The 13,436-nt window shown below is 40.9% G+C and overlaps 2 protein-coding genes across 2 annotated transcripts in view; both read right to left on the reverse strand.

Moving 5' to 3' along the window:
• Positions 1-241: 241 nt before the first annotated feature.
• On the reverse strand, positions 242-4,936 carry LOC144706362 (serine/threonine protein phosphatase 2A 57 kDa regulatory subunit B' beta isoform-like). Its single transcript, XM_078579276.1, has 3 exons — positions 3,974-4,936; positions 2,221-2,614; positions 242-750 (listed from the first exon to the last, which is right to left on the reverse strand). The coding sequence occupies exons 1-3, from the start codon at positions 4,669-4,671 to the stop codon at positions 421-423; spliced, it is 1,422 nt and encodes a 473-aa protein (XP_078435402.1). The 5' UTR covers positions 4,672-4,936; the 3' UTR covers positions 242-420.
• Positions 4,937-5,966: 1,030 nt separating this feature from the next.
• LOC144706850 (uncharacterized) overlaps positions 5,967-13,436 on the reverse strand; it is an 8,796-nt gene continuing 1,326 nt past the window's right edge. The window contains exons 2-16 of the mRNA XM_078579911.1: positions 12,981-13,147; positions 12,309-12,437; positions 12,129-12,221; positions 11,117-11,184; positions 10,710-11,009; positions 10,591-10,639; positions 10,358-10,513; positions 9,956-10,093; positions 9,422-9,497; positions 9,186-9,350; positions 8,963-9,014; positions 8,801-8,856; positions 8,244-8,316; positions 7,582-7,628; positions 5,967-7,210 (exon numbers count right to left, since the gene is read on the reverse strand). Of these exons, the coding sequence (XP_078436037.1) occupies positions 6,102-7,210; positions 7,582-7,628; positions 8,244-8,316; positions 8,801-8,856; positions 8,963-9,014; positions 9,186-9,350; positions 9,422-9,497; positions 9,956-10,093; positions 10,358-10,513; positions 10,591-10,639; positions 10,710-11,009; positions 11,117-11,184; positions 12,129-12,221; positions 12,309-12,437; positions 12,981-13,147 (2,678 nt within the window). The 3' untranslated portion in view covers positions 5,967-6,101. The remainder of the gene's footprint in view (positions 7,211-7,581; positions 7,629-8,243; positions 8,317-8,800; positions 8,857-8,962; positions 9,015-9,185; positions 9,351-9,421; positions 9,498-9,955; positions 10,094-10,357; positions 10,514-10,590; positions 10,640-10,709; positions 11,010-11,116; positions 11,185-12,128; positions 12,222-12,308; positions 12,438-12,980; positions 13,148-13,436) is intronic.

The following is a 13,436-nucleotide window of genomic DNA, read 5'->3' on the forward strand; positions in this document are numbered from 1 at the left end:
TTTTGAGAAAACACTAAAATATATGTTTAGAATTGATAACATTATTGTTTTGATAGTGGTTTAAATTTTATTGAATAATTCAAAGTGGTAGAATTGACTTATTGTGTTATCTGGCTTCTGGGCTAAATGAAAGAATTATTCATTCTTTCGTGCAGACCCCAACAATTCCATGATTTTCAGGCAAATGTCAACAGTTGAGAAGAAAGTCAATGCATGCATTTCTTTCTCAAACAAGCAAAGCTCGGCACAAGGCAAGGACATTGACTTCACATATTACAACTAGGAGACCATTTGGTCAGCTGACCCGGCTCAAGCATTGACTTTGCAGAAAAGACAGTCAATGGGAATAAAATCAACACATGCATTTCTTTCCTTCAAACCAGCAATCGCCCATCGGCATTGACTTTTTAGATTACAGGGTCAGCTGACACAGACCATGCCGCCTGTCGTCGACTCGGCGGCAGCGGCGGCCTCGAGTTTCTTCCACGTCAGTTCTCTCTGTTCTCTCAGGGCGTCGGTCTTGGCCTCTGCGTCAGCGTACCGACGCTGGCACTCCTCAAAGAGCTCGGCATCCATGTCGAGGAACATCTTCCTGATGTTGCCGGTCAACCCATTGACCGTCTGATTCCAGTGACAGCGGATGTTCCTCTCCAGCGCCCCGAAGATTATGGGCAGGATGGCAGCCCGGTTCTGTGCGATGAGGCCTACTATGTGGTCGCTGTTCCAAAGAAATAGGGCCCTCTCTGCTACCTGCACCATCATCACATCAGAAAAAATAAAGTCACCATCAAAGTCAAAGTAGGTCAGCATCAACGTCAACGCAAAACGGATGTCAACGTAGTTGTTTGACCATTTACCGGAAATGAGATAATTCGCTTAGTAAATGTTTATGCAGCATCTAAGAAGTAACAAGAAATATAGATTCTGCAAGATGGTTTTGAGAGCTAGTGACAAATTCTTAAGAAAATATTAGTAACAGGCAATATAAAAAGAAGTTGTAGAGAAGGATGAAATTACTAAGCGAAGTATTCCCTTCATTTGGAGCAACGATTTTGTACGATTTTTTTTTCCAATTTCTTCCTCAATAATTTTTAAAGACTTCACTCTAACCAGAAAACTTGATGAAATCCGATGAGCGCTTCATAAGTTTTAGCCATATTCTAAGTATCAATAAATAAAAATAAAGAAAATTCCACAGGAAGAGTAGCACTCTATGAGAGAATATTTGCTTTAGATTCCTGCAGGCTTTATGAGGAAAATGATATGAAGAAGATGATGATGGCGATAACAATTATGACGATGATGAGATGATGTGGAATCAAATTGGAAAAAAAAATATACCAGAAGAAGATGACGATGATGATGATGGCGATGACAATAATGAGGACGATGAGATGATATAGAACAAAATTCCACATCATCATGCCATGTCAAGAAGATGATGATGATGATGACGGCAATGAAGAGGAAGAATAAGAAGACAAAGCAGTTGATAGACAGAGCTGCGAAGGAGATGAAGATGGTAACAGCGATGAGGGCGATGCATGATCTATGGATATGTTCAAATTTTCAAAACAGAAGAAGAAGAAGAAGATGGTACCAGAGGAAGATCACCATCATGCTGGATGAAGATGATGATGATGATGATGATGATGATGGCAAAGACGACAATGACGATGACGACTGGGTGATGATGAGTACGAAATATCATCACCGCCAATCCAGAAGAAGAAGATGATGGTGGCGATGATGGCAATGATGGTGATGATGATGAATAAAATGAAAAGAAAAAGCAGGTGATCAAATAATATTGTGACAACGTTATCCGGCCAGAAGAAGGAGATGATTATTTTTTTTGAAAGAAGGATATCATGATGATATGATGATTAGGTAGAAAATACCTCATCATATGCTAGAAGGAGATAATGATGATGATGACAATGAGGTCAAAAGTTCTTCTTCATCATGCCAAAAGAAGAAGAAAAGAAGAAAAGAAAGGGATGATGATGATGATGATCACAAAGAAGAAGAAGAAGAAGAAGAAGAAGACAAACCAGCCAATCTACGGAGGGTTCCCATCTATGAAGAGTACAACTATGAGGATGATGGTGATGTTGATTATGTTGTTGATGATGATGATGATGAAAATTCCTAGCTTGATGTAGGATGAGTTCTCAGAATAAAAAGGAGAAGTAGAAGAAGAAGGGGGTGATGGCTGACCTGGAAATGGGAGCTGTTGAGGCAGCGGGCAATCTGGCGGAATAAGGGGACCATGCACTTCTGGAACTCAGCGGGCTGAGTGACCTCGAGCACTTCCTCCAGCTCACCGAGGAAGAGCACCTCCTTCTGGCAATTGGTCAGCGGCCAGCATCTCAGCAGCCCCCTGATAACCCCCTCTGCCAGCTTCCCATCCTTCTCAACGAACTGTGTCACGCAATATGTCAGCTGCTGGTGGTACAGCGACAGCCACCTCGGCCTGTGCAGCGGCATCAGTGCCCTCGCCAGGAACAGCTTGTGCTCCTCCTTCATCGGCAGAGCAAACCCATTGATGATGCTTCCCAGGATTTCCAGCAACTCCCCAATCCCACTGTGTCTCTCCGTCTCATACACAAACCTGGAGATAGAATTTACAGGTGATGATGAAACTCGTCATTGTCATTCACAATTTCCGCATCGTCAAAGTCATAATCATCATCTTTGACTATAGTGACGACAAGGATTTAATCATTATCATTGCTGTCCTACCCACCCATTAGAAATCGATGGGTCCCCTTAAAAGTAAGTTCCCGCCTTCCGATCGAAAGCCATCAGGTCTTTCACCTTTCCATCAGGTCTTCCATGACCGGCATTCCCGGGATGCAGTGAGCATCCCATTTCATATTCTAAGTTGTGAGACGTGACTGAACCCGACTAGCCATGGATAAATGAACCCGACTAGCCATGGATAAATGACTTTGACGAGGTCGATGATGGCATGTCAACCCTACAAGTCATCTGGAAGAGGAAAAACATAAGAGTGACTAAAGGACGATGACACTGATGAACTGTCATTTCCATTTGTCTGTGAGAATAGATGCCTCCCACCCCCAAACTCTACAACAAGCAGATGATGACGAGGATAATGACGACTCATCATACTCATCATCTGCAAGAGAAGACGTAGAGAGTGATAGGACGATGCTCATTCCTCGTTGTCATCCTCATCTGAAGTCACATACCAATGAAAATGACAATTTCATCATCAACATCATCATCATCATAATCATTCCAGTCAATGTGGTCATCGTAGTCCTGGCAAAAAATGCACCGCCCCGATGACAAGTGGGCATGTGTAGTCTACATCTATAGCAACATAAAAATGAGGAAGGTAACTTCATCATCATGATCATCATCATCATTATAATCAACTTAATCATCATAACCATAGTAGCCCGGCAAAAAATAAATGATTTTAGCCGATGACAATTTGGCATCTGTAATCGACATCTGTAATCACAGAGGAATGAGGATGGTAACTTCATCATCATGGACATCATAATCAGCACAATCCCAGCAAAAACAAATGATTTTGGCCGATGACAGTTCGGCATCAAAGGCGCATGAGGATGGTTACTTGTTAATCATCATAATTATCACAATTATCATAATCAACCTAGTCATTGTAATCATCATTATCATCATAATCAACAAAATCAACATGATCATCATATCCAAAAGATAACCCACATAATCAACATAATCACCATAATCAACATGATCATCATATCCAAAACATAACCCACATAATCAACATAATCACCATAATCATCATAATCATCATAATCAACAAAATCAACATGATCATCATATCCAAAACATAACCCACATAATCATCATAATCAACATGATCATCATATCCAAAACATAATCAACATAATGATCAAAAACGAAAGAGCACCAAAGAATTGGCAGGGCAAAAAGAAGAAGCGGCCACCTGTAGAAGATGTTGCTTATGGCCTTCCTGATGAAGGGCCGGTAGACCATGAATTTCCCATAAATCCTATGCAGAATGGTCTTGAGGTACTCCCTCTCCCTGGGATCCTCAGAATCAAACAAATCCAGCAACCGGAGCACGAAGGCGTGATCGATGTACCTCTTGGCCACCTTGGTATCCGTCTCCGATGACACAACGTACCTCAGCAGGAGATCATAGACGAGCTGAAGAAGGGGCCAGGAAGGGTCCAAATACGGCTCCTCCTCTTCCGGATCGCCGTTGTCGCCGCCGCTCTCGTGCGCGGCCGGCGGCAGGCACCGGAAGGCGAAGGCGGCGACCATCCCCACCAGCGCCTCCTGGGCGGCATCCGTCATCCGTCCCGTCCCCGCCTGGACGAATTCCACCAGCTCCGCCAGCGTCGCCCGCTTCCGCTCCGTCTCCGCCGCGTCGCCGAGCCCGGCGTGGCAGGCCTGCAGCTTGCGGACGAACAGCGCCGGCCTATCGCAGGCCGCCACGTCGCGGAAGAGCGGGAGCGCCTCCAGCGGCGGCGGCGGCGGCGGCGCCGGCGGCTCCGCCGCCGGCGCCGCCGCCCTGGACGCGTGGTTGACGGTTACCACCTGCGGGATGACGCCGGCGCCGTCGTCGGGGGCCTTGCCGGAGGACCGCCGGCCGCCTCGCTTGATGATCTTCTGGAACATCGTCGGTAACCTTAACCCTAACCCTAGCTCCTCGCCGCCGACGGAGCCCTAGCCCTGGATCGCGAGGCGTGGACGTCGATCTGGCCGTTGATTCGGTGATCTGACGGCTCGCCGCGGAGCAGGCGGAGAGGCGGCGCCACCATCCGCCGCCGCCGCCCGCCGCCGGAGATGGCGAGGGGCAGGGCTAGAGAGAGAGAGAGAGAGAGGAGATAGAGAAAGGGGGAGAGAGAAGGGGAGGGTTGGAGAGCGCTGTGGAAGAGGATAAAAAAAAAAACCGGGAGAGAGAAGCGGGGAGGAGAGAGAGAGACGGGCCAAAATTAGGCTATTCTTAAATTGCATTTTATTTTTTTATTTAATGTCGGTTTGTTTCCGGGGGGCCGGAAAGTATTTTAAATACTAGGGTTTTTTTTATTTGTTGGCCGAAATAGTGAGAGGATCGGGTATTTTTACTTTTTTGTCTTTTTGTATTTCTATTAAAACGATATTATCAGGATGGGGGAAAATAAATTCTAGGAAATTTCTGGTTTTATTTGAAACGATATTATTTTGGTTTAATATTGAGAGGATCGGATATCTTTTTTTTGTTCTTAAAGAGAATTAAAAGAGAGTATATGTTTATTTTTCTTATGAGACTGAAAAAATTAAATACTTTTTACTTTTTGTTCTTATATATTTAAATAAAATATTTTTACTTTTTGGTTTTATTTAAATAAAACCAAAAAACAAAATATTTTTGCTTTTTGTTCTTATATATTTAAATTAAATGTTTGTCTCTCGTCTTACCAGGATGGAGAAAATAAATACTAGGAAATTCCTCGTTTCATTTGAAACCTTATATTTTATTTTTTTCTTAAAGACTTAAATTAAATATATGTTTGAGGGTTGGTTTCTCATCAGGCTGAAGAAACTAAATACTTGGACATCCCTGATTTTCTGTGAAACTTTATATTTTGCTTTTGGTTTATTTGTCAGCAAAAGTATTGAGAGGATTGGATATCTTTATTTTTTTGCTTTGGTCTTACATAAATACATGGAATTTACTGGTTTATTGTCATCCATTTGGGTTTACTTTTGTTTCTATCTTTTGGCGTTTTATTTTATTGTGTGGACTTTTCTTCACCCGAAATATACTATATATCCTTTATGACACGTTTCACCATCAGGCTGAAGAAAACTATTAGTATAAATTGTCCTTTATAGATAGTATATTCGGTCGTAAGAAGATATTTTTGGCGCTCATTATAATATGAAAATGATGTAGACCGGGTTTTTTTATGCTTGGAAATAAAAGGGCCTTGAGCAAAAAAGATGATAATGTTAAATAAAAGTGGTTTTGGGCCTTCATCCAAAACCAAAGCCCACAAAAATTGGGCCAGCTGGGCTAGACAGGCGGCCCACAAAAGAAAAATTCTTACTTTTTGGAGTTCTCTTCAGCCACCTCCCCAACCCTCATCTGGACTGCTACTTCCCAGCCTTTGAGTGGCCCAACCGCCCTCCGAGGGTTGACTTTTGTGTTCAGTTGACTTTTCCAGTTGGGGCCCACCGCTCGTTGACCCTGGATTTGCTTCAATAGCCCAGCCGCCGCCACCGCCATCGTCGCCACCCCAGCCCATGGTTTGCTCGCTCTGTGAGGGTGGACTTTCTTTATCCTTACTGTTCCCGCCCCAGCCCGTGGTTTGCTCATCCTTGACGTGATTTTCGGCTGCCCATCCGCTCCGTGAGCATTGACTTTCTTTATCCTTACCGTTCCCGCCCCAGCCCGTGGTTTGCTCGTCCTTGACGTGATTTTCTGCTGCCCATCCGCTCCGTGAGCATTGACTTTCTTTATCCTTACCGTTCCCGCCCCAGCCTGTGGTTTGTTCGTCCTTGCCGTGATTTTCTGCTGCCCATCCGCTCCGTGAGCGTTGACTTTCTTGATCCTTACCTTTCCCGCGTGCAGTTTGATCATCGTTTCCCAGGTTCCGCGAGACCCAACTACCGTGTGGTGGTTGACTTTCCTCATTATTTTCTCCGGTCTGCCCCCAGTTTGACTTTGGAGTTGACCTGCTTCTGTCTGTCCAGGCCCCACCACTGCCCCAGCCCGCAGTTTGATCATCGTTTCCCAGGTCCTGTGAGACCCAACTACTGTGTGGTGGTTGACTTTCCTCATTATTTTCTCCGGTTTGGCCCCAGTTTGACTTTGGAGTTGACTTTCCTCTGTCTGTACAGGCCCAACTACTGCCCCAGCCCGCAGTTTGATCATCGTTTCCCAGTTTCTGTGAGACCCAGCTACTGTGTGGCGGTTGACTTTCCTCATTATTTTCTCCGGTCTGCCCCCAGTTTGACTTTGGAGTTGACTTTCTTCTGTCTGTCCAGGCCCCACCACTGCCATCCGACTCTGGGTTTTCGTCAAATTTTGACCACGTGTCAGCTGCTCTGTGTTTCTCGGGGCAGGTCAATTCTCCAGGAGACTTTTTAGTCCAGGAACCCCAGCCTTCAGCAGCAGTGTTGGCTTCTTTATTTCCAGTTTCTGCCCATTGATCATTGAGGGCACCTTTTCCTGAAAAACGATAAAAGACGCTCAAATTAGGAAAAAAAAAATTATCAAGAAAAAATGAAATAGACGTGTGCCATAAATTGTTTTCCTTTTACTTTCTCTATCTGCGTCTCTTTTTTTTAAAAGAAACTACGTATTGACAAATTTCGCGCTACGATATGCCCAACTTAGTTTACCAAAATATAGAATATCATCACAACATCCTTTTATCAACCATGCTCACTAATAACAGGATCAAAGTTTTTGTAAACATGATTCGGGATATTCTGTTTTATCAGCAATTATAAACCATGTGCAGTATCATGCCAGCCATGATCATTGGAGATACAAATTTCAATGAAACGACTAAAGTAAACCCTGTTCATTATCCTCACCTTCAACAGGTGAACGACACAAGTCGCTCCACGATTTTCCAGAATTCCTGAAAAGGATAGTAAAAAAGATAAATAGCTTGTTATAGTTTCAGCATCCGGGACGTGCACAATCCCCATTAGAGTCTTTTAATTCACAAAAAGGACAGTTTCCTTCAAGCTCACATAAGAAAAGTGCAAGCTCTCTTCGTTCTTCAGACACAGAAACAATAGATGTCAAAAATAAAACATGGAATTTTGAAAATTCAATTTAAAGAAAATAAAGGTTTATTTTTTTGCCGTGGCTCAAACAAAAACATACCAAAAAAACTTATTACGTGCAAACACCTGCCGATGCATGTCAAAAATAAAATGCGCCTATTGGCTCAAATGACGCAGATACCTCTGGATTGGTTCGGGAGAGCTAACGTAAAAACAAGCCAACAAAAAAGTCCTGATACACTTTGCATCCTTCTCAAGTCTTCACACTAAAGATTTTTAGACTAGTCCTGCTTAGACATGCGTTTTGAAACAAGAATAGCACTACCAGCCAAACTTTAGTTTCGATTTTTCATTTTAAACCTCATTTACTAGACATCATTAATGTAAAAAATAAAATGGAAGAATTTGTAATTAATGCGTGCAAGCATTTCATAGATAGAAAGGCGTACAAAAACAACTAATACCAGGCATTTGACTGGGAACCAGTTTCCCATGAAGCTTTACGTGGTACCCCTTCTACCTCAGAGACCAATTCACCTTCAAAGTCAAATATAAGGTCAGTAATATTAAAATAAACATCAGACATGATTTGGAGATGAAAACTTTTCAAAATAAATCAAACTGTTCGATACAAATTAATATAGAAAAACAATTTAATAGCCAGTAGGAAGCAGCATAAAAGAGTTGTCCAATTATACCGTAACTTTCATTAGACGATATCAAGAAACCGAAAGGAGGTGTAGATCCCCAAGGCTGTATTCTATAAGGAAGAAAATATCATCTCCTCCTGACTCCCAATCAAAATATTCTAAGGAAGAGGACACTAAAAGTATACTAACATGATATACTAAGCTAGACACTCAGGCGACAGATTTTGAGAACTTGTTAACGGATTTACTTATTCAGGCATCAAGCAAATTATCCGTTAGAAATCAAAGTTCCTGATCCGACACTTAAACATCATAATGATAGATCAAACACAACCGAGATATATTTCCTCAATTGGTAGCTGTAACTTTACCTTCAGGAAACATTCCCTGATTTCCGGGATTATCATACTCTGCACTGTCATCATCCCTTCACAGGAGACAAAAAAATCATCATTAACCCAAAGAAAATTTTCACATATTTGAATCACCGAAATATCAAAAAGATAAGTATCTTTACATAAAGAGAAGCACACCTTGCGAAGCCAAATAAACTAGGTATTGTTTTCTTAAGGTCTTTGATGTCAACTGCAAGCGAGATTGGAGGGTTTCAGTATAACTCAAGCATGGCTTGAGAGAGAAGCAGAAGGTCAATATTTCATCAGTGTAAGACAAAATCTCATGAACCTTCATGAATGAAGTAATAAATAAATAAGATAGACTGTGTAGACCAAGGTTTAAATATTTAAAGGAACTAACATTTCATCAACTTTCCAGATGATTCCAGCCTCACTACAGCAGCAGAGCGGCAAGTCCTGACAACACGGCAGATGTAACCCTTTTTGGGACCAGTTCGAATTCTCAAATTCTGTCCAACCTTAAATGGCAAGTCTTCACTACTCTGTCTGTGTTTTTTATCTGCATCTGAATAGTAAAAAAATAATAAATTTTCCATAAGGCTATGAACTGCATGCATTTTATTAATAAATACATACAAGGGGCAAAATAATCTGCCTGTCGAGTACGTTTATCTGAATCTTCCTTCCTTCCAAGGATACCCTGGGTGCCCGCCTATGTATTGTAATAGAAAAAAATAATAAAGCTACTAGAATTCTGAAAGATGGAAATAATAAGGCGCTCAGGGTTCACCGATGATGAAGAGTTCGGCATCACCAATGGATGACGATAAATCATCCTTTGTTGTCATCCTCATCATTATCAGAGGATGACGATGGGTCATCCTGGAAGTCGACCTTGTCTGGGACCGAAGGACGAGGACACAATCGTAATAATCGTACTCACAACAGACAAATGACAAGGACAATGACCAGCATCCTCCTCAACATCGATATCCTCTTCACATGAAAGAGTTAAAATAGAGAAAGTCATGAGAGAACAATTACAAGCATCTTCATCATCTGCCAACAATTTGCAAACAGATGACAACGATGATAAACTGGACATCATCATTAAAACAATCCTTTACGCAGTGTTTGTGAACCCTAAGGTACTGGTTTTAGGATTTATACCACATTTCTCCGCCAATCCTCCCTCGTGACCTCACAATGATCTGATCTTGTAGAGAAATAACCATTATTCTCAGGATTTTCTTTGTCATAGAGAAACAGCGCGTCCCTAAATATGTGCCTTACAGTCCCCTCACGGCCCTGGAGGAAGTAGATAATACAGTCTCAATATGGATAAAATTTATATTCTTACCAATTCAATGGCACAATTAAAAACAAAGAGAAATTCCACTTGCGATGGCATATTCAGCTTCAGACTATAATTGCTATCGACTGGGTTGAACAGTTCAGCCAAGCCCGAGAGATAAAATGAACTCTATAAAAAATACTACAGAACAGAGAGAAAAATCAATGAGAAAGACAAAAGAGCTCGGCACAGAGTAGTCTAAGCAGTAAACTCCATACCATTTGAAGACCTTCCACGACCTTAACATTGTCATCAATAGATATGGTCTTCATGTTGCAATCAGAGGCGGTGAAAATTTTACCATTCAAAGACTTCTTGACATCCTTTCGTTGGATACTAATAAGTGTCGACCCTTCTGTATCGCCTTTTAAGACCTGAAAAATGTCATGTATCACATTATTCATCATCTCCTGTTTCTGCATATATCATAATAGGAAGCATTCATACTTACGTGAAGGATGTCAGAGTCCATTGATATGATGATGCCAAAGTCTTTCTCGCTGGAAGAGAAACACGATAAATTCAAGATTAAAATAAAAAAATCCGACTTTTCAACAGTCGCGGACTCACCCAAACGAGACAAGGTCATAAGCCTGAAATACATTCCTGTTTCCCAAAGTGTCCGTACTGTTCTTAGAACAATGTCCTTCATATAAGCCATTCATCCACTCCGTATCTTGAGGTTCCTCTTTTGGAGAAGGCTCAAATTTTAAGAGTTCAGCCTTTGACGGTTTCACGCCAGCAAAAATTAAAGAGAAGAATGACACCTTCTTATACAAATAGCCATCCTTCAGCATCACACCGTCAAGAATATCAAAAACCTTCCCAGTTTCATTATCTTGTATCGTCTTCATTCGAGGCCTAAAGATTCTGAAACAAGAAAGACAACTTTCCTCAAATTTTTTGCCCAGCAAATACAAGAGAACTCGTTTCAGGAAATTAAATTAAATATCAAACAAGATAAATAAGTTGATTACTCCAAATCACGAGACTTTATCAATCTTGGAGTTGCAACGACTGCACGTTTCACAGGTGATCCTGTTTCCTGAAATTTCACGGTGCACATGTAACACTACCATTAAAATATTTTAATTAATTTACCATAATGTAATCTGAGTCCTTTGAAAAAAACCATAATGAAATGTATGAATCATGACGCAAATATTAATATTCCATAAACCCAGAAAAGATGTAATCACCTCATAGAAAGGAGTCCGATATCAACTGGGTAAAAGGAATAAATATGCAATATTGAAAGTGCATAGTTTGTCCGCTAAGTTTGCCGTGTTAAAGCCGTTGAAAAACTGTTTGACAGAAAGGGTCAGTTATTTTATACTTTAGTTTGGTATTTTAATTCTAATATTCCATCCGCCTTCTCCCTCCGCTGTGCATGAGCACGACTCTGTGTTTCTGGTTAGCTTCTAAACGCTATAGGATACAATTCTTTACCAAAATAAGGTCCTGCAAAAATCTGGTGCGAAGAAACTTTGGCGTTCCATCAACTTGGAAGCGCCAACGAATTCTACATTATGGTTTTTTCCCAAGAACCATGCTAGTCTATTTGAAATATCAGAATTTCTGCCCCCCAAAAGTCTGAGAAAAAACAGTCTGTAAGTTAGTCCCAGCAGGGATATGGGGCCAAAGGGCAGCTTAGACAAAGAAGACATAAAAAATGAAAGAACCTCCAATAAAAATGTTTGATAAATTATCTAAACATTAGTTGGCGGAAATCATTAAAAAAAGTAAATTAATTTTGAAATAAATAAAAAGGATTTATTTGTGACAAGTAATCAAATAGGATGCCCCTTCCTAACATGAATCGGCTTAAGATTCATCCAATGAATTATTGAAAGTTCAACTTATTAAACCGACCGGAAGATCATGGATACACAAAAAAAAAAACAAAGGGAAACGATAATGGAGAAGTAACAAATTTCCTTCAGCGAGCAGAACGTCATCTTAAAATAAAAGTACAGCAGGAACGCTTACACCACCAAATAACTTCTTGGCCATGCTATGTAGATCGATCCGCGGTACCAACATCACTGTTGCCTGTTTTCGTGAAGCATTGATAGCCACAACCTGCAGCAAAGCGTGCAAATTATAATGATAAAATGATACCGCACAAAGCGGACAAAGATTAACCAACTTGACATATTAAGAAAATACCATAGCTAAATCTCCTTTGTAATGTCCATATTTCATACGAACCCACATCCCAATTTTGATGGTACTATGAGCACAAGAAAAATCAGGTACTCCAGCTTTAGAATCAGAGTTGGACTTAATCCTGAGGACCTGACAAAAAATGAGAACCATTGAAGTAAGACCAATGGAGAAACCAAGAAAACTTTAAATTAATTAGAGGAAAAAGAACAAGGATCCACCGAGTGGGGAATTGTTTAACCCAACATAAAGAGTAGGCTAACAAATCCTACGATAGAGAAAATTAAGTGCCATAAGAGACCCGATAGGAGTGAAACAGAAGCCCATTCCACAAAATAGTCAGCTTCATTAGTTTCACAATTAGAGGCTGCAAGAAAAATTTAAGAACAGATAAAAACTGAAAATTTTGGATGAAAATATGGTGGAAGGATACAAAAAAAGTTTTCATGAAGGACCACTTTCAATACATCTCCAGGATTCAACCGAAAATTCAAAAGAATTGTAGGGATTACAAAACTAATGGCCATGAAGAACCACCATCAAGACATTTCCAGGATTCAATTTGAAAACGCAATATTAACGCAGTATGTCATTAGCTTGACTTTGTTCCCACTCTCGTGTGACATTCCAACGGAAGAATCAAAATTAAGGCTGGTACTCAAAATTTTTACATACATTTGAATCTTCACCGTTTAAGATGCCAGCTGAACCACGACAGCTGTGCTTTACTCCAAATTCTTCTAGTTCACTGCCACTAAGTTCCTCATCTTTCACAGAAACTGGTAGATTTGACTGGGATCCTTCAGCGGGATTTTTAACAAAAACCTTATAATATTCGGATGCTGCCAAGGACAACGAAACGAAAAAAAACATCGATATGAGGGGCATAAGACTGGCATGATCGTTCTTGTTAAGGCACAATTAATTTTGTCTAGAGAAATATCAAGCCCTGAGAAAGAGAAGCGCATCCATTTCGAAGAAAATACCAAGGACTAAAAGCAAATATATGATCCCATTTCCGAACCGGGAGCCAGAAGGAAATTTCTTTATCAAACAGCGCAATCTTTACGCCAGAATCAATAAAAAATTCAAGAAATGAAGGTGCCATCAAAATGATTTTATTGGAATCGC

Source organism: Wolffia australiana, chromosome 8 (assembly GCF_029677425.1).
Source record: "Wolffia australiana isolate 7733 chromosome 8, ASM2967742v1".
Lineage (NCBI taxonomy): Eukaryota > Viridiplantae > Streptophyta > Magnoliopsida > Alismatales > Araceae > Wolffia > Wolffia australiana.

Bases quoted from the DNA above. Each gene is read 5' to 3' on its own strand.
- LOC144706362 (XM_078579276.1), bottom strand. From the start codon at position 4,671: ATGTTCCAGAAGATCATCAAGCGAGGCGGCCGGCGGTCCTCCGGCAAG. The intron at 2,615-3,973 runs GTGGCCGCTTCT...TTCTATCTCCAG, and splicing joins ATAAGCAACATCTTCTACAG to GTTTGTGTATGAGACGGAGA. The intron at 751-2,220 runs GTCAGCCATCAC...ATGATGGTGCAG, and splicing joins TCAACAGCTCCCATTTCCAG to GTAGCAGAGAGGGCCCTATT.